Here is a 21,135-nt window from a genome sequence, read left to right on the forward strand (position 1 = left end):
CCCAGATATACAGAGCATAAAAAGTTCACTCCATCTTTCTCTCAAATTCCAAAGCTTAAAACATTATTTCCTAAAAACCATATAATTCTCCCCAAGAGACAACATAAGTTTTTTCACAACCTAAAGTTATCCTAGGACTGAGGGCCTTTGACTTCCTTCCCAAGAATAATCTATAGAGCAAGGACTAAAGGACAAGTCATTAGAGCAGGTAATTATTTAAAGAGGTTAAAAAAAAAAAAGACTACTAAAAAAAATTTTTTAAACCTAAATATACCAAGAGGTTCAAACAACAGATTCAGAGTAAGCTAGAGCTAAATAAGACACCAAAATCACAAAAAAACAAAAGAAAAAAATAGATAAGTCGGACTTGGTCAAAATTTAAAAATGTTTTTGTATCAAAGGACACTACGAAGAAAGTGAAAAGACAACCCACACCCCAAAAGACAACATGTAAATATTTACACATCACATGCCTGATATCCAGAATATATATATTTTTACAATTCTCTCAAAATGGCTAGTAGAAAAGATTTTGAATGTTTCCTGACACAAAGATAATAAATGCCTATGATAGATACACCTTATCTGACCATTACACATTGTATACATGTTTTGAAATATTGCACTGTACCTCACAAATATGTACAATAATTATGTATCAATTTTTTAAGCTTAAAAAAATTCTCACAACTGCAGAACAAAAAGGTAAACAACCTAATTTTAAATAGGATAAAAGACTTGAATACAAAGAACACACACAATGAGAACATGAAAATGTTTAACATCATTAGTTATTCAAGGAATGCCAATCAAAACCACAGTGAGATATCATCTCACAACCACTTAAATGGCTATTTTTTTTTAATAAAAGAAAATAAAAAGTGCTGGAAAGCATGGAGAAAAACTGGATCCCTCATACATTCTTAGAAGAAACACAAAAAGCTATAATCACTGTGGAAAACAATTTGGTTGAAACACAGAGTAACAACTATACCCAGCATATACCACATATATCCTAAGTATATATACCAAGAGAATGAAAAGCATACACTTATAGATGAATGTTCATAGTAGCATTATTCACAATAGTCAAAAATTAGAAACAACCCAAATGCCCATCAACAAATGAATGGGTACACAAAATGTGGCGTTATTTCTACCATTAAAAAAAGGAAATGATGCATATTGATACATGGCACTACATGAATGAATCTTAAAAATTACAAAGAAAGCAGATGTAAAAAGCCACATTTTATATTATTTTATTTATATGAAATGTCCAGAACATACAAATCCATAGAAATAGAAAGCAGATTAGTAGTTGCCAGGTACTAAGGAAAGGACAAAGATGAGAAGTCACTGGTAACATGTATAGGCTTTTTTTGGTAGGTGATGAAAAAATTCTGGCATTAGACAATGGTAATGGCTGCACAACTCTGTTAATATACTAAACAACACTGAACTATATGCTTTAAAATATTTTTTTAATGGTGAATTTTATGGCATGTGAATTTTATCTTGATTAACAAGAAAATTGATGTAAAAAAAGAAAGAAAGAAAAAATAAGGCAGAGAGTAGAATGGACCCCAAAAGGCCACAGAGGAAAAAAGAGGAGAGTTTTTCAAAAAGAAAAGGTTTAATTTTTTTTTCTTCTAAATGCAACTTGCTTTGAAACATTTTCAAAAATAAATGGCTGAGGAAAAAAAGGCTGAAGACCTCTTATTGTTCAGTCTTGTCTATTTCCTTACAGGAAATTAGCAGATTTATATACATATAATACAGGAAAATTCAAAAAATGTTCAAGGAAGTATTTTGATTCACTGAAATTTGGGGTATACTTATATATAAACAAACTATACAAACCTGGAGTTTAAAACAAACTAGAACACTAAGTTATAATTAGCCAATATCTACATGCATGAAAATAAGACTCAATATGAGTTGAGTTTTCCATATACACTGAGACACATTTTAAAAGTCCTATTATCATAGCAACAATAATAATAAGCAATTATCATAGCAACAATAATCTTTTTCAAAGAAAGGACAATTCAGACCTCTCACCTTTTACTATACCTAAAATATGCATATATTTATAAATGAATAACTCAGGAACTTCTATAGTTCCAAATATAATGGAAGCAAACATAATGCTTAGTGAAATTAAGTTGAAATAAAGGGTGCGAGGACAATTTCTAGTACCTATATAGCAAAGTCGATACAATAATAAAATTTCAGCTTATAAGACAGAGGCAGGTAATTTTTTATATTTACTATTTTTTTTTAGTTGTAGTTGTCAATACCTTTATTTTATTTATTTATTTTTATGTGGTGCTAAGGATTGAACCCAGGGCCTTGCACGTGCTAGGCGAGCGCTCTACCACTGAGCCACAACCCCAGCCCCCAGAGGCAAATAAATTTTAATAAAAGATTTTTATTAAACACAAACATCTCTTGGTCTAGTTTGCTTTCTTTTTTTAAAATATTTTTTAATTGCAGATTGTCACAATATCTTTATTTATTTATTTTTATGTGGTGCTAAGGATCAAACCCAGTGCCTCACATGTGCGAGGCAGGTACCCTACCACTGAGCTACAGCCCCAGCTCCATTATAGTTTTCTATATATGCATCTATCTAACAGGAACAGTCTCTTTAATAAAGTTCTAAGAAATAAAGCTCCAGGGCTGGGGATGTGGCTCAAGTGGTAGCGTGCTTGCCTGGCATGCGTGCGGCCCGGGTTCGATCCTCAGCACCACATAAACAAAGATGTTGTATCCGCTGAAAACTAAAAAAATAAATAAATATTAAAATTATAAAAAAAAAGAAATAAAGCTCCAGAAAAACAAGACTTTATCAAAGAATAAAAAAGAGTAGTCGTACCCTGGATTTTAATTTCCTAACTCTCAAACTTTTGAACAAAGAGTTGGTCATCCATATAGAAATGGTAACAGATCTTGGGGATTTCAGAATCTAACTTGTATACTGTCTAGTCTTATGTTTCTTATTAAAAGTCATCATGGGAAATTCTTTTATTCCTTCATTTTAAATATTATCATATAAAGCTAACAAAAAATAATGATCAAAGTTTTAACTAAAGCTACAGCTTATACACCTTTTAATAACATAGAATAACAAAGTACAACCATACTTTGAAATCAAACATCTAGTTATTTACCCTCTTACTTTCTAAATCACTTCTCTTCTTTTGACTGTTGCAAGTAATTTTTAAAAATTAAAAAAAAAAACTTTTAGTATGTCTATAACACAATACTGAAGAGTGTTACCTAAAGAAATGTGATAGAAACAGATTGAAAATAACTGATGCAGATACAAAAGGAATAAGAGTGAAGATTCATAATGGGCAGATAACAGAAAACAAGCAAAAGTGATAAATATGTAAGAAATCAATGTGAACAAAATTCATACCCAGAATCAATGAACTATTTTTTGGCAGAAATTTTCCCCTAGGTAAGTAATTTAGTAATTTCAGCAATTTCCTTTACTATAACAAGATTATGGAGAAAGAAATGGAATGCTAAGAATAATCAATGAAGAAATTAACTTATCTGGGCCTCAATTTCTTCATCTGTAAAATGTATGAATTCTCTCATAAGAGGAAGGATAGTGTAAAAACTAGAAGTTCAGGCTGTGTATCCATGTATACAATATTATCGGGTTGGGGACACACAGCTCAGTTGGTAGAGTGCTTGCCTCACATGCATAAGGCCCTAGTTCAATCCCTAGCACCACATAACTTTTTTTAAAAAAATGTATATAATGTTATCAATGGAGAGAGCTGGGTGAAGGCTATATAGAAGACACTGTACAAACTGCTGCAAATCTATAATTATTTCAAAATAAACAGGATTTTGGTGGGGGATTTTGTTTGTTTTTGTAAGTACAGGCTGCAGAACCAGACCACATGGGTTTTAATACAGGCACAATTATCTACTGGCGATGTGACCTCAACCAAGTTATTTAACCTCTCTGTGCTTCACTTTACATATCTGTAAAATGAGGATGACGATATTAACCTGACAGGACTACTGTGTGGATTAAATACTGATACATGGAAACCACTCACAATAGTGCAGTCACATAGTAAGCATCAATTGCCAGTCATTATTAATGTTGTTATGATTTTTTTAAATTTATGCTAATATTGCATTCAGCTCTAGAATTCCATGTTTAGATATTGCTATTTGGGGGCTGGGCTGTAGCTCAGTGGCAGAGCACTTGCCTAGCATGTGTGAGGCACTGGGTCTGATCCATAGCACGCATAACAATACACAAATAAAATAGAGGCATGCTGTCATCTACAACTACAAAAAAAAAATAAAAATAAAAAAGATATTGCTATTTTTGCTCTATTAACATGGAGGGTTACTATGTAGAATGCAAAGAAAGAAAAGGTCTTGGCAGCTCTTGAGGCCAAAATTTTAGTTCAGTTCCTTGTCTTCTTTCCCTAACTCAGTAGTCAGTGACATATACATCATATACATCTCATGTGTATGTATACATACATACATACATGTATTTTTCATAAATAAATATATCACTAAAAACTTTGTTTTGGAAAGGAATCTCCATTTACTCAATAGCCTGCATTCCAAATAATTTTAGGTCAGTATTATTTCTATTAGACAGTTAATCCAGACATTATTATTATTATTATTATTATTATTATTATTATTATTATTAGTTATTTCATATTTCCCTGGCCAACTTTATAAGGGTCTTAAATATAGCAGGAAATTATTCTTGCTATGATTTACACTTACTACCAGTGGATACAGAAGTTTTAAGTTTATTCCTGAAAACTCCGACTGGATCACCCTGTTGGTCCTTCTTTTTAATTTCCTTACAAATACTATCTTCCAACTGTTTAATTATCTTTATTCCTGCTTTCCAGAATTATTATCAGGATTACATGAAACAAAATACATCAAAGCACCTAGCTCTGTACTTGGAGCGTAGTAAGTAAGTGTTTAATGCACTTTTCTTTCCTTCTTTACAAAGGACTGAACCTATTATTTCCAACAGAGTACAAGGTCATTGAGGTACTCCAATTAGAATTTTATAATGAACATAAAGAAAAACTCACAAATCCCAAAATTTGTCTCTTTCATTTGGTGGTTTCCATAAAACGAATATTATGGAACCAGATCCTAATTTTTCTTCCTAGCCCGTCCTAGTCAATTTTATTCAAATCCCAAATTTTCAGCTATTATGGTGCTTTTTAAAACTTAGATATTTTAAACTAAGTTCAAGAAACATACTAAAAATAGATATTCTTTGTGAAATTTTTTTTCTTAAAATTATTCCTAGCCTTACCTAAGGCTTAGAAAGTCACATTTCTACTAAAAATGTTTTTTTGCTCTGCTTACAGTAATTTTAACCATGCTCCTCCCTCCCTTTCAAAATGTGAAATTCTGTCAGAAAAGGCAGATTTTATAAAATGAAACAACTACAGTATTACTGCAACATGCTAGAATATAACTGGGAGAGAAAATTAATTCAGTAACAGTGGTATCTTGTTACTTCAGTTTGCAATTCTCTTGTGTCTTTTCTAACATTTTTTAAAGCCAGAACAGTCTGTGTGCTTCTTACAATATCAGTGTTTTCAGCGGAATTTTCTCTTCCTATTCTTCACATTCTATTCTGAAAGTGACAAAACATGAATGGGAAAAATAGCAAAGCTTGATTTTTCAGATAACTACTACTTGAAGAGTAACTTGGAAAAATTCTCTTTTTACTTTCAGCCTTCTTTGCCTCAAAAAGAACTTGGCTTTTTGTCATAATCGAATGCTAGGAGGGAGCAGTTAAACTGAACCCTTTGATTTGCAACACACTTTGTCCTCAAATGCCACCATATTCCTGAGGATTTTTTTTTCTCTAGTCTGAAAATACAGGAAGACCTACTTAAAGCCGCAGAATTCTCTAACACAAAGTTGCAATACCTAAAAAATAAAGAATAAGTAAAGACCGCCTAAAATTCAATAAAAGGAGTAATGGGGATGGGTAGATTGTTTTCTACTTCAAGAGAAAAAACGGTTTTAAAAAATCTTAACTAGAACAATAGTTACCTTAAGAAGATACGATATTCAGGATAGAAGACACTTGTATATTGGACCCATGTACCAGCCTCCTCTTCAGTTTCTATTTTCTTGGCTTCTGTTACTGAAAACAGATTAAATGATTCAAATCTTCTTACAGACACACGTCGAAGGCAATCATCCAGGTGCTTCTGCCTCAGAACCTTTCAAATAAAATCAAATATTGAAGTCATATTATATAAACATATCATAAGTTAAGTATTCAAAACTTAAGTGATGAAGGGACTTTCACTTCCAACAAAGATGGATTAGATAATTCAGACGAACTCCTGCTGAACACAACTTAAAAAGATGCGCCAAAAAAAATGAAAAATAAAAAATATGCACAAAATATTTTAAAATATATTTGAAGACATCAGACAGCAAAGAAGATAGTGATGATTTACCAGTATAATGTCTTAAAAGGAAATATAGAGAGGTAAGCATGGCTTTTCTCTGGGAACATTTTCTCCTGGGGACATTTGTCAATTCCAGAAAAAAGAATGGAGAAGATAAGCAGCACCTTTGTAAGTATGGAAGAGGGTAAAAGTTGAAGTTCAGACTTACCTAGGCAGGGACAGGTATGTTATTCTGAACCATGTGTGTGTGCATGTGTGTGTGTGTGTGTGTATGTGTTCTGAGATAAATCAAATGACTAATTTTGTTGATGTCATTTTGAAAGCCAGATTTTTAAGGAAAAAAAAGGAGATAATAGCTGTAATATCAATGAGGTTAAGCAAAAATCTTTAGCTATGGATCAAAATGGAAGTATAATAAAAACTAGTGATGCACATATTTTTAAAAAATATATTGCCTATATCTGCAGCATTGAAAAGGTCTAAAACAATTATTAAACTTATAGGTATACCTAATACCTAGATTATAAATATTATTTTACTAAAACAAATTAAGACCCATTGGAGAAATAGCAGGGATTGTATAAAATGAGCCTGGAACATCCTGCACACGAGAAAATAAGAAAGCTATAAAAAATTATATTTTATGTCAAAAGGAGACAGGAGCCAATTTGAATAGGGTCCACTGGCCAAAGACAAGATAGTAGTAATATTAATCGATGTAATAAATACAATATGTGATAAATACAAAACAATATTATTTGACAACAGCATTTTTAAATGCCTCATTCATGACCATTTGAGGGTGCTAGAAAACCAACTTATTGTTTTGAAAACTAGTAAATAGAAAAAAGAATCAAGTATTTATGTCTTTCCTCTAGAAACTGTAATTGAAGGTAACCAAATAGAAGATAAGGAAATTTTTTCTTATAGCAAAATCTCAAGAGAAAAATAAAGAATGACAAAATTAGAATACCACCATTTTCCAACCTCTTGTCAATTCATGACCCTAGGTCATCATCATTAAGAAGAGAAACAGGACTGGGGATATAGCTCAGTTGGTAGAGTGCTTGCCTTAAATGCACAAGGCCCTGAGTTCAATCCCCAGCACCACAAAAACAAAAAGAAGAAGAAGAAGGCATGGTGGCCCACACCTGTAATTACAGCTATTTGGGAGTCCAAGGCAGGAAGATCACAAATTCAAAGCTACCTGGGCAACTCAGCAAGAATCCATCTCAAAATAAGAAATAAAAAGGGATAGAGATGTAGTTCAGTGGTGGAGCACTTGCCTAGCACATGTAAGACCCTGGATTTAATCCTCAGTATGGAAGGAAGGAAGGAAGGAAGGAAGGAAGGAAGGAAGGAAGGAAGGAAGGAAGGAAGGAAAGGATGGAATAGATATCACTGTGATTATGTAATAAATACACACCATTACTATATTGGCCACTTAACAAAATGAAAAACATCATATCTGAATACGATCAAGCTTCTATATCCTCCATAGAATAAACTTTTATGAACTAGAAAGTGCAAGAGATAGAGGAACAATTTTAAAACACCATTAAGGTACAATTAGCAAAATTCAAATCATGTAAAACTCTTTATAAGAGTTTTTTCCTTTTCTTTTTTTATTTATACATGACAGCAGAATGCATTACAATTCTTATTACACATAGAGAGCACAATTTTTCATATCTCTGGTTGTATACAAAGTATATTTGTGTCTTTATACACATACTTTGGATAATAATGTCCATCACATTCCACCATCATTTCTAACCCCATTCCTCCTCCCTTCCCCTCCAACCCCTCTACCCTATTTAGTGGCTAATGGGAACACAAACTGTTCCTGGCCATGTGTAAGCTCAAGTGATTATTCCCTCAGCTTATTTATTTATTTATTTATTTATTTTGTGATCCTAGAGCCAGCTTCAGGCTCTTCCCGTTTGTCTTGGCAGGCCAGCTTTGTGTTATTCTAGGGACTCAGGCTGCTTCTCCCGTCCCTCCAGTGAGTCTGTAAATGCTTGATTCACTCTACTAAATATCCTTTCTACTTAAAAGAAGCTACAATGGTTACGATTCTCTGAAAAGGAACCCTTATTCCAACAATGTCATAATTTTTATGTTTAGAAGGGCAAACTGAGTTTCAAACCATGCAAGAAAATGTTGCGGTTATGAATATATCTTGAGGGGAAAATAGCTTAAATTAAGATCCAGATATTTTTAAGGAAATGAAAAATATCTATAGCTTTGTGAGCTGAGAAGATAAGAAAATTTCCCATCAAGTTAATAACCTTATCATCTACCACTTCTAGAATGTCTCCTTCTAACCCCTATGTATATAATTAAATAATATTCAAATGGAATTATCTGGAGTAAAGGAAATTGCTCAAAGTCAAGTTATTTTATTATTCCTCTAAATCAATGAACAATTTAATCTAAGATCCATGTCATAGCAAATAAGATTATGTCAAAATGTTCCCAGAAGATGAGAAAAAAAAAAAAAGCACTGAGTTCTAGGGACTCTAGGCCCATCAGATAAACACTGTATGCAACTAAACACAAAGACTCATTTATTAATCTGAACTGTTCACTTCAGAACTAACGAAACTGAACATAAGTACGTGAGAGTCCTATTAACCAATATTTTCTATAAGCAGTGTCACTCAGAAAATGAGTAAGGGCCCTTGTAGAAAACCTGTACCTTGATAGTTGCATGAGTATAAGCATCTTTACAATCCTTTTAGCCCAGTCTCTTCTGCTATAAAAAGGAACAGTAATGTTTGCCTTGTAGCTGCTAATAAAGTACCTGACACACAACAGCTGTACTTCAGTAAAAATTATAAAAGACAATCTATACCACATAAGAAGTTTCTCCTTAGAGTCAGTGCTCAATAAACTCACTTTGTGCTAAACAAGGTAGACAAAACACATATACAGTTATCTCCTATCCCTCCCAAAACTCCCTAAAATATCAGAAAGGGAACAAAACTGGCAAAAATCCAAAAGGACAAAGAGACTAGGAGAATCTAAGTGCCATCAGTGGGAAGTCAAAAAAAACCAAAGCCCCATCAGAGACAGGTATTTAAGAATGCCAGGATATAGCAGGTCAGACAGAGGAATGCTATGGTGTGGATATTAAATGTCCCCTAAAGGCCCATGTGTTAAAGGCTTGATCCCCAAGGTGACATTATTGGGAGGTGGTGGAATATGGGCAGGCGTCCAATGCCTCCTTAGGGGAGGTTCTTCTTCCTGTTCAGGAGGATGTAAGCCACCTAAAAAATTAAAGTTTAGAATAAACTTTAGTGAAGAACACTAAATAAAGTTTAGTGAAGAACAAAAGACAAAGTCCGAAAGATAGGTTCAAAAGATGGAGTCTCTGATAGTTCCAGTCCACACAGGAGCTGGAGCTAGACAATTAGAAAATAGCTCCTGTTGGGCTGGGGATGTGGCTCAAGTGGTAACGCGCTCTCCTGGCATGTGCGGGGCGCTGGGTTCGATCCTCAGCACCACATAAAATAAAATAAAGATGTTGTGTCCGCTGAAAAAAAAAATTCTCATTCATTCATTTTCTCTCTCTCTCTCTCTCTCTCTCTCTCTCTCTCCTCTCTTTCCTCCTAATGTCTTGTGGTTAGCAGGTTGATTGGCATCTTGGCAGGTCACACCCATCTCAGAGGGGCTGTGCAGCTGCAGTAGGTCACGGTCACGGTCCCCTGTGCTGTGTGGGACCTTGAGCAGAGCTTCTACAGGGCTCACATTGTGTGTGGACAGTCAGCCAGAGGAAATGTTCACTGGAAATTCCCAGACACCAGATTCTCCTATTCAGTAGGCTGTGATGCTGATGCAGTCCACAGACAGCCCGTGGATGACTGTCGACAGTGCAACCTTCAGGAGAAGAGGCTGAGAAGTCCTTGGGTCACTGAGAGTGTGCCCTCAATGGGGACTGTGGAGCTTTCTCTTGCTTCCTGCCATGAAGTAAGCCTTCTGATCCATCACACTCCCTGCCATTGCTCCACAGCATCCCCATCAGAGGCCAAAAAGCAACACATCCAGTTGTCCCTGGGCTAGAATTTCTAAAATCATGAGTCAAAAGTTAGGATTTTCTCCAAAAATCTTTCAAAGGAAGAAGAATTAGGTCTATCCAGATCTCAAGACAGAAGAAAGATCAAGGAGAATCAAACAAAGCCAGAGGGAAAGCATTTAAGATTCTATATTACTTCAACCATGTTAAAAAGAGGGAATGAAAATAAAGAGAAGAGACTAACACCTCTGTTAAAAAATAAAATAATACTAAAAATTTTTTTAAAAAGGCCCATCATAGAAGCTCCAAAGAGAATTAAATAACTAGAAAAAAATCATAATAATAAACAACAATACTTAGTATTCATTTTGAATCTATGATTTGGCAGATTCTGACCCAAAAATATTACATACATTATCTTATATCCTCAAAATAACCTTACAAAGTATGAGTTATGGTGACCACTTAAAAAATAAATGAGGCTTAGAAAGTTAAAAGTTACCCAAATTCCCACCATGTACAGGAGTTTATTTATGTCACACCTGCTACAAAAGGAATTAACATGGGTTTAAGAAGATCCACAACACAACAATATAATACTTGATGAAATGTAGATGAGAAAGATAAATGGAAAGCAAAAGTAGGTACATAAAACAAAGAATAAAGTTAAAACAAAAGTACATTCCATAAAGATCTACACACTTGATAGAGAATAATAATAAAGAAGCAAATAGTAAGTGGTAGGCCCAGGCCTGATTTAAGCTCTAGATGTGGCTGATGTCAGAGCTCTTTCCACTGTGCCAAAACAATGTTAGATGTTCTGCAATAAAGCGTAAAGTAAGTTCAAGACACTAAGATATTCTCCTTACTCCATTCACCCAATTCAACAATAAACAACTTGAGAAAAGTAGTTATATGAGGGTAGAAATGAAAGCAAAGGGTTAGAAAACACCCTTCAATTCAGTTTAGAGCAAGAAGGATATAAACTTTATAAATAATATTTGGAGTCTTAACTAAAGCCATGAGATCATACCTAAACATAGTAGCTTCCTTAAATGGCAAAAACTAGGGGTGAGAGAGCAATGTTGCTTCTTTTTCTACTGAGAATTTATAATACAAGAAGGCAATATAAAATAAAAAATATGTAGACAGTGAAAAAATATGAGGTTGTTTGAAAGCTCCAAAAGGCATGGGTTTCACTGAAGACCCAAACTGTTGAGCCATTGCTGCAGAATTTAAGTAACGCTAAGAAAAGCCATAAATGCTCCCTCAGTGCAAGATCACAAGTACAACACACAACCATTTCTAAGACGTGCTCTCTAGTGTCTCTTATATATTTCCTACAATAAAATCAGAGGCTGAACAGAGCACAAAATATAGTTACTAGCTGTCTTAACTATTCTAGATTAACAGACACTCTTTATTCTACTAAATATTCAAACTGGACCATGTAAGCTGAAAGGTGATGGCCAAAGCACTATTCTTGCCTTTCCCTATTGATTGTATCTTGTCAAGTTAATTGTGCCTTTTCACAAACTCATTTATACCAGTTTTTCTTCAAATAACAATTTTAATATTTGACAAATAATTAATTTTTTCAATTAAATATTACAAGATCTAACAAAACAATGCTAAAAGAGAGTTATTGCTTCCACAACTGGGTTGAATGTTTGTGTAACTATGTGGAATGGTTTGGAAAGATAAAGGTAAACTTGCCTGATAAAGGAAAGTTGTTAGCCAGGTATGGTGGCACAGCTACTCAGGAGGCTGAGGCAGGAAGATCACTTAAGTCCAGCAGCTGAAGGCTAGGCCTGGGTAACACAGCAACCCTCTCAAATTGGAAAAAAAAAAAAAAAAAAAAGTTGGGGGTGAATGTAAGTTGCTTAAAATTTTACTCTCAATAGGAAGTTAATTATAAAAATTTGGATAACTGGGGCTGGGGCTGGGGCTCAGTGGTGGAGCGCTTGCCTAGCATGTGTGAGGCACTGGGTTTGATCCACAGCACCACATAAAAATAAATAAAGGTATTGTGTCCATCTACAACTAAAAAAATATTTTAAAAAAATTGGAGAACTTATTATAAATATCTAGAAGGATTTGTCACTTGGATTGTAACTTCACTTTGGAATGTATATCATTTTTATTATTCATTTCTTTAAACAACTTTGTCAATCAACCAATTCAAATAACAGGTCTTCTACTGAATAGCATTTTGTGCAAAGAACAATTTTAATCACTCACATGGAATTATCTTTCTGGTAGTCAAGGGTCATCAATGTTTAACTCAAAATGGAAAGTCCTCCCCATAACTGTTATTCATCAAATATGAAATACTACTACTTATAAAATTCAAATTTTTTCTTCCTTCTGATGTTATATATTGAATAGACTGTCATTTGACCATGGCATGTCATCAACTAATAGACATATCCCAATTGCAAAGTGGTTAAAATTTTTAAATGTGCACCTTGGAATAGATGAAAGATGGTTTGAAAATAATTATGTTCACTGTAAAAGAAAAAAAAAAAAACGCTTAAGTACAGAGAAGTAAAAATTCACCCAGAATCCACCATTTAGCACTATTACACATCCATCTATACATACATAGACAAGTAGCTACCTTAAATTCTAAAAGGGTCAACTAATTCCAGCTGATTAAAATTGTTAAAATTGTGAATAATTAAAATTGTTCTTTGCACAAGATTAATTCTAGTTTTCAATATTGTAAAGAACACTATGACAATCTCAGCTGAGTTTGTGTATATCTATCCAATAGGCAACAAGGGATTTGTTTTTGTTTGTGTTTGTTTTGGTTCTGGGGATTGAACCCAGGGGCATTTCACCACTGAGCTACATCCCATTTCTTTTTATATTTATGTTTAGGGTCTCAATAAGTTGCTTAGGGCTTTGTTAAAGGCTGAAGTTGGCCTACAATTTGCAATCCTCCTACCTGAGCCTCCTGAGACACTGGGATTTTAGGTCTGCCACAACACCTGGCCCAATGAGCAATGTTTTTAAATGTTAAATTAAAAAAAAACTATATTAGGAATACACAAAATAAATAGGAGTAGAAAACAGAAAATGAAATTATTTCTAGCACTGGCAAATAATTACACTGTAAAATAATCGGAAATGGAAAAAATCTTAAAAGAACTCCTGTAAGTTGTTTGTTTTTCAGTTTTAGTTTTTGTTTTTGGTGGTGCTGGGATCCAACCCAGGGCCTCATAAATAACTAAGCATGCTTTACCACTGAGCCACATCCTCACTACCAAGTAAAGAGACTCAAGAAAGAGACCCAGGAAAATAAATGAACGTCCACAGCGTCTATGGCTACTGAGCCACTGACTTCCAGATCTCATCTAATTAAACAAAGTAGGCATTAGACACCAATGCCTGCAACTTGTACAACCTGGTAACAATAATGAACTAGGCCAACCAAGTTTTCTCTCAAAAATGTGAATTGCTGGAAGGGAAACTAGTAGAGGAAGGGAGGAGGGAAGAAAAAGGGGAGGTACTAAGGAATGAAACTGATCAAATTATAATATATGCATGTAAAAATATGTCAAAATAAGCTGGCACATGCCTGGGATCCCAGCAGCTCGGAAAGCTGAGACAGAAGGATCACAAGTTCAAAGCCAGCCTCAGCAAAAGCAAGGCATTAAGCATGAATTGCTCAGTGAGACCTCGTCTCTAAATAAAATACAAAATAGGGCTGGGGATATGGTTCAGTAGTTGAGTGCCCCTGAGTTCAATCCCCAGTACCAATAAATAATAAAGATATGTCATAGTGAATCCTATAATTAGGTATAATTATAATGCACCAATAAAAAAATTAATTCTAAAAAAGCATACAGAAGATAAGAAAAGTATGTTAACCTTTGCTATTAAAACAGACTTATATGGGGTCCAGAGCACACATTTATATGTGTGAAAAAAATAATTCTGGAATAAAAACTAAATCTAAATCTTTCTGTGGTATAGTTAAATAAAAATAACTAGTTTTAAATTCTCATTTTGAAAAAATATGCAAATTCAAAATTATAGGATATCAAACAGTTAACATAAGTGAAGGGCTGTGAGATAATACTGGAGCCCTACTGAAGCAGACACAAACAGATGTCATGAAGCTGACACACATGAGAGAGTTCTTTATATAATGTATATCCAGAGACTAATGCTCTTTCTGAAGTGAAGGTGGCAAAGATTTTCTCCCATTCTGGAGGTTCTCACTTCACATTCTTGATTGTCTCCTTTGCTGTGAAGAAGTTTTTTAGTTTAATGCCATCCCATCTATCGGTCCTTGACTTGACTTTTTGCTCTTTAGGAGTCTTGTCGGGGAAATCGGTTCCTAAGCTGACACGATGGAGAGTTGGACCTACTCTTTCATCCAGCAGGTACAGGGTCTCTGATCTAATGCCAAGATCCCTGATCCACTTTGACTTGAGTTTTGTGTAGGGTTAGAGATAAAAGTCGAATTTCATTCTGCTACATATGGATTTTCAGTTTTTCCAGCACCAATTGTTAAAGAGGCTATCTTTTGTCCAATGTATGTTCATGGCAACTTTGTCTAGTATAAGAAAACTGTACTCATGTGGGTTTGTCTCAGTGTCTTCAATGTTCCACTGATCTTCATGTCTGTTCTGGTGCCAATCCTTGCTGGTTTTGGTACTATAGCTCTGTAGTATAATTTAAGGTCTGGTGTTGTGATGCCTCCTGCATCACTTATCTTGTTAAGGATTACTTTGGCTATTCTGGGCCTCTTATTTTTCCAGATGAAGTGCATGATTGCTTTTTTCTATTTCTATGAAGAGCATCATCGGAATTTTAACAGGAATTGCATTAAATCTGTATAGCACTTTTGGTAGTATGGCCATTTTGAAAATATTAATTCTGCCTACCCAAGAACATGGGAGATCTTTCCATCTTCTAAGGTCTTCAATTTCTTTCTTTAGTGTTCTGTAGTTTTCAGTGTAGAGGTCTGTCACCTCTTTAGTTAAACTGATTCCCAAGTTTTTGTTTGTTTGTTTGTTTGTTTGTTTGTTGAGGTTATTGTGAATGAGATGGTTTTCCTAATTTCTCTTTCATCATTGTATATAGGAATGCAATTGACTTATAGGTGCTAATTTTATGTCTTGCTACTTGGCTGAATTTGTTTATGAGTTTTAGAAGTTTTCTGGTGGAGCTTTTTTGGTCTTCTAAAGATAGAATCATGTCATGGGCAAACAGGCATAGTTTGAGCTCTTCTTTTCCTATTTGTAACCCTTTAATTTCTTTCTTTTGCCTAATTGCTCCGGCCAGAGTTTCAAGGACTACGTTGAATAGACATGGTGAAAGAGGGTATCCCTGTCTTGTTCCAGATTTTAGAGGGAATGCTTTCAATTCTTCTCCATTTAGAATGATGTTGGGCTTGGGTTTTATGTATATAGCTTTTACAATGTTAAGGTATGTTCCTACCATTCCTAGTTTTTCTAGTGTTTCAAACATAAATGGATGCTGTATTTCATCAAATGCTTTTTCTACATCTATTCAGATAATCACATAATTCTTGTCTTTAAGTCTACTGATTATTGATTTCCATATGTTGAGCCAACCTTGCATCCCTGGGATGAAACTGACTTGATCATCTTTTTTAATATGTTTACATACTTTATTAAGAATTTTTGCATATATTTCTAGGATATATATAAAGAACTCAAAAAACTTAACACCAAAAAAAAAAAAAACCCAATCAATAAATGAGCAGGGGAACTGAATAGATGCTTCACAGAAGAAATACAAATGGTTGACAAATACATGAAAAAATGTTCAACATCTCTAGCAATTAGAGAAATGCAAATTAAAACTACAATGAGATTCCACCTCACTCCAGTCAGAATGGCAACCATCAAGAATACAAGTTACAATAAATGTTTGTGAGGATGTCCGGGGAATGTACACTCATTCATTGCTGGTGGGACTGCAAATTGGTGCAACCACTTTGGAAAGCAGTATGGAGATTCTGTAGAAAACCTGGAATGGAACCACCATTTGACCCAGTTATCCCACTTCTCAGTATATACCTAAGGGATTTAAAATCAGCATAGTAAGGTAACGCAGCCACATCAATGTTTATAGCAGGTCAATTCATAATAGCTAAGCTATGGAACCTAGGTGCCCTTCAACAAAAGAATGGATGAAGAAAATGTGAGATATATATATATATATATATATATATATATACACACACACATATACATATACACATACGTACACACACACACACATATACACAATGGAATATTACTCAGCTATAAAGAAGAATGACTGTATCCCTTTTGCTGGTAAATGGGTGGATACAGAGACTACCATGCTAAGTGAAATAAGCCAATCCCAAAAAAACAAAGGTAGAATATTCTCTCTGATATGCAAATGCTAACACACAGCAGGGGGTGGGCTGGGGGAAGAATAGAATTTCAACAAATTAGACAAAGAAGAATGAAGGGAAGGGAGAAGGGACAGAAATAGGAAAAACAATACAATGACATAACTTTTCTATGATCATATATGAATACACCACCAGTGAAACTCCACATCATATACAACCACAGAATGAGATCATAACTAGAATAATTTATAATCCATGCATAGATAATATGTCAAAATACTCTACTGTCATGTATATCTAAAAAGAACAAATAAAATAAAGAGGGAGGAAAAGAGAGTTGCATAACTTTAGCAATGCTTAGATTCCTCACAGTTTTCCAGTTCTGGGTGTAAATGAGAAATGAATGGTCCATCCATTTTAAACATTAATAAGAGCTTGCAAATGTTTAATATATGTGTTATATTACATTATTTTAGAAAAATATTCACTTCCTCTTTACCACCTCCAAGGGAAGAATATATTTCCTGGTCCCCTAACTTTGGACTTGGTCAAATATCTTACTTTAGCCAACAGGATTTTAGCAAACATCATGCAAGCAGAGGCTTATATACTTTTGTAGTTAGGCTTGCTCTCTTATACCTATGCCATCACCACAAGAATATGCCAGCTAGCTCGCCCAAGGATTAGGGACATCTGGACCAAGCATTTAGCATAAAGCCACTTGATCCCAGCCTATATCAGTCAACTCCCAGGTTGCCCATGTACAAACAAAATAAATGCTCACTATTTTATGTCAACATGATGTTTGTTTTTGGTTTTGTTGTTGTTTGTTACTCAGCAATAGCTAGCAAATACACTGCACTAAGGACTCAGGGCTATGGCCACTTAAAGACTGTCCTTAATCTGATACTTTCCACAAGCTCTTAACAGTATCCATTAAAACCAACTAGCTAGGCCCTGTGCTAGAAACAGACAACAGAGATTAATAACACATCATCTATCCCCAGGGAGAACTCCCATTCTAATGAGAAAGACTCTAATAATCCTGAAATAATAAAGGAGTTTCCTAGCAGAATGAGGAGCGAGTGAGTGGGACAGAGGGAGGAATGGCGGGGTAGGTAATTGGGGGCTGTCAAAGTAGAGTAGAGGAGTGGAGGATGAGCAGTCACTGACCACGTAGAAAAGATTTTTAAAACTCCAAATAGGTACATGTATACCATTAAATGTAAAAATGTGCAGAGCTCAAACGGCAGCCACAGCTGAACTTGATACTATATTGATTTAGACAGCAATTTGGAATGAATACAAGTGCTGGTCAACTAGGGTTTTTATTATACTAAGAACTACTGAATTCCTGTTGCAAAGCAACAAAAGAAGACAGTGTCTACCTAAAAAAGTATATATGTGGGGCTGCAGTTGTGGCTCAGCAGTAGAGCGCTCACCTCATACCTGCGGGACTCTTGAGTTCGATCCACAGCACCACATAAAAATAACTAAGTGATATTGTGTGAAACTACAACTAAGAAATAAATATTTTTTAAAAGTATATATGTATAAAGATAGAGGGAGAGAAAGAATGAAAATTAACCCCTTACCCAAAATGTTTTGGACCAGAAATGTTTCAGATTATTTTGAATTTTTGGAATATGTGTGTGTGTGTGTGTGTGTGTGTGTGTATATATATATATACACATACACATATATGTATATATATATATATACACATAAACATATATGTGTATATATATATATATATACATACACATATACATACTATCTTTGGGATGGAACCAAAGTCTAAACATGAAATTCATTTATATTTCATATACACCTTATACACAGCATAAAATAATTCCATATAGTATATTTAGTATACCTGCATTTTGACTGCTACCCATCCATGAAGTCAGGTATGGAACTTTCCACTTGTGGCTCATGTCAATACTTAAAAACGTTTCAAATTTTGGAGCATTTAGAATTTTAGATTAGGAATGCTCAAAAAAAAATAGATAGATAGATACAGATATTATATACATATACATATTTATATAATTTGATAACTTAAAGCTTATATTTACTACTTTGATAATTCTATTTTAAGAGACATTTCCCCCAGCCAGGTGGTTTAACCTTGTAATCCCGAAGACTAGGGAGGCTGAGGCAGAAAGATCACAAGCTCCAGGCCAGACTCAGCTAAGGCCACACTCAGCAACTTAGTGAGGCCGTAAGCAACTTACCAAGACCCTATCTCAAAATAAACCATGAAAGAACTGGGGATATAACTCAGTGTTTAAGCGCCCCTGGGTTCAATCCCAGTGGGGGGGGGGGAGATATTTACTTCATTATAGACAGTGCTCATGACAATGATCTCTAAGGATATTCATTTTGTTGTCCTACAATACCATTTATAACATTACAGCGAAACCAAAATGTTAATGCTCTGCAAAGACTGTCAGTAAGAAATAATCTTAATGATCTTAATGCTAACAAGTTATGTCGAAACAACACTAACAGACTACTGCATGAAACATGCCTCAAGACAACTCCAAAGAAAATCCAAAAACTACTTAAAACACCATTTCAAGTAAGCTGCAAAGCTCTTCTCCAAATACAAGACGCAGAAGTGGAAAGCTTACTTGGGTAAAGTTTTCTGCAGGAGACCTCAAGGAGTTTGGAAAGAATGTCAGTGAGCACAAATCAGAATTCCCGTCAAACCTACACAAGAGTGACCCGAAACAGCAGTAACTCTCAAGTACTAGAAGACACCAACGTTCAACAAACCCACCCACGCACTCCGACAAGTACACCTTGGACACAAAGTGTCCCGCTGATCATTTCAAGCCACAGGATAAACCTTTGCCTTTCACATCACGGCGAGAGAGGGAGAGAAACAGTCTTCCTGATCTCTTTACGCTCCGCTATATGCAAAGAAACCAAGGCAATCCAAGTGGTGTCATCGTCCCAGCATTGGCGACCTCGTGGATCTCCAAGAGACTTAGGGACGGGGGTGCAGACTGGGAATCGGTGACACGTTCCAAACTGGGAGTTAAGAAAGAACCCTAGGGAAGGAGGCAAATCAGAAGCTGGAAAGGGGCAGTGCGCGGTGGGGAGCTGCGGTTCCACGTATCAGACTGGCGAGCAAGGGAAAGCCCCCCAGACAAACGTCTAAAAAGGGGTCTTCTACTTGGATCTGAGTTTCCCAGGAGCTCAGCCATGCCAGACTGGCTACCCGCCCAACCCCACCGGTTTCTTTTTTGATGGGACTTAGGTGAAGCAAGAGGGCGCTTCTCCAGTAGCTCCCGGCAAACTGAGAAGTAACTCTTGGTGCCAGTCCGCTCTCCAGGTACCTGCCAGGGGAGTGGCCAGAGGCATAGGTGAGGCGAGCAGGCATCTGCTTACCTGCCGCAGGAGCTTCCATCGGGCGGCTCCCAGGGGCGTCGAGACTGCAGGCTCCCGAGTAGTACCTCCAACAACCAGTCTCTCACAGGGGGCTTGCTCAGTCTCGCAGGTCCCGGCGTCCGCGACTAGCGATTCCATCCCACTGGAATAGTCTGTTCGTGGAGGTACTGCCGCCACAGCTCTCCCCTGTCAGGACCTGCCAACTTCTTCCCTGTCAGGACCTGTGACGCCAAGGCAGCTGCCTATGGTCCTTGCGCGCGCGCCCTCCCCGAATTCCGCATTTCCGGTATTCACGTCTCCTTGGCAACCAGGGTAGCGCTCTCACGTCATTGCACCATTTCGCTGGTGGCCATCTTGAGTGAGGGCAAACCAGAATGTGAGGTAGTAGTGGCTGAGTTAGTGGGGTGCTTTTCTCATTGCTTTCTTTTATCCTTCTTTCGTCTCAAGCTCAAATGTTTATCCCAGACCCAAAAGGATCATATTTTGGAAGACTATAGAAGCCAGGAATAAAAAAGTCCGACCCTAACCACAATAAAGATGGCGAAATATGCTTAGTCCTCGTGCTGGATTGTGGTTACGTAGATCGGCGTGCTGCAAACCAGCTCTGGGCGGCTTTGGGTAGGTTGTAGTTCTGCGGGCTGCAGAGCGCAGACTTCGGGCGGACGCAGCTGAGGTGACTGTTGCTTCTCCCTGAGAACTTCGGGTTCTCCTCCTGTCTTCAGTCGTTTGTGTCCAGAGCCGGACTTTGAATTTGCGTATGTATTGGGGGGTGTGCTGGAGGTCTCTTCCATAATCCCTTCCCGCCCCCCACCCAGCCACCCCTCAGTTCCCTGGTCCCCCTTTTTTCACCCGTGTCTTTTCGCTGCGTGTTAACTGGTACCACTCTCTCTTGCACCGAG

General features: G+C 36.0%; 2 protein-coding genes across 4 annotated transcripts in view; one reads left to right on the forward strand and one right to left on the reverse strand.

Moving 5' to 3' along the window:
* Camkmt (calmodulin-lysine N-methyltransferase) overlaps nucleotides 1-20,475 on the reverse strand; it is a 413,208-nt gene extending 392,733 nt beyond the window's left edge. The window contains exons 1-2 of the mRNA XM_046424938.2: nucleotides 20,237-20,475; nucleotides 6,088-6,260 (exon numbers count right to left, since the gene is read on the reverse strand). Of these exons, the coding sequence (XP_046280894.1) occupies nucleotides 6,088-6,260; nucleotides 20,237-20,374 (311 nt within the window). The 5' untranslated portion in view covers nucleotides 20,375-20,475. The remainder of the gene's footprint in view (nucleotides 1-6,087; nucleotides 6,261-20,236) is intronic.
* A 354-nt stretch (nucleotides 20,476-20,829) lies between these two features.
* The window catches only part of Prepl (prolyl endopeptidase like), a 36,972-nt gene continuing 36,666 nt past the window's right edge, over nucleotides 20,830-21,135 (forward strand). Inside the window, exon 1 of one of the 3 annotated variants that reach the window (XM_046424951.2) lies at nucleotides 20,830-20,991. The gene's annotated coding sequence lies outside the window, so the exon portion shown is untranslated. The remainder of the gene's footprint in view (nucleotides 20,992-21,135) is intronic. The other 2 variants (XM_046424944.2, XM_046424953.2) reach the window with 2 other exon arrangements.

Source organism: Marmota monax, unplaced genomic scaffold, assembly GCF_021218885.2.
Source record: "Marmota monax isolate L192 unplaced genomic scaffold, Marmota_monax_Labrador192_F-V1.1 WCK01_AAM20220418_F8-fsc00015, whole genome shotgun sequence".
NCBI lineage: Eukaryota > Metazoa > Chordata > Mammalia > Rodentia > Sciuridae > Marmota > Marmota monax.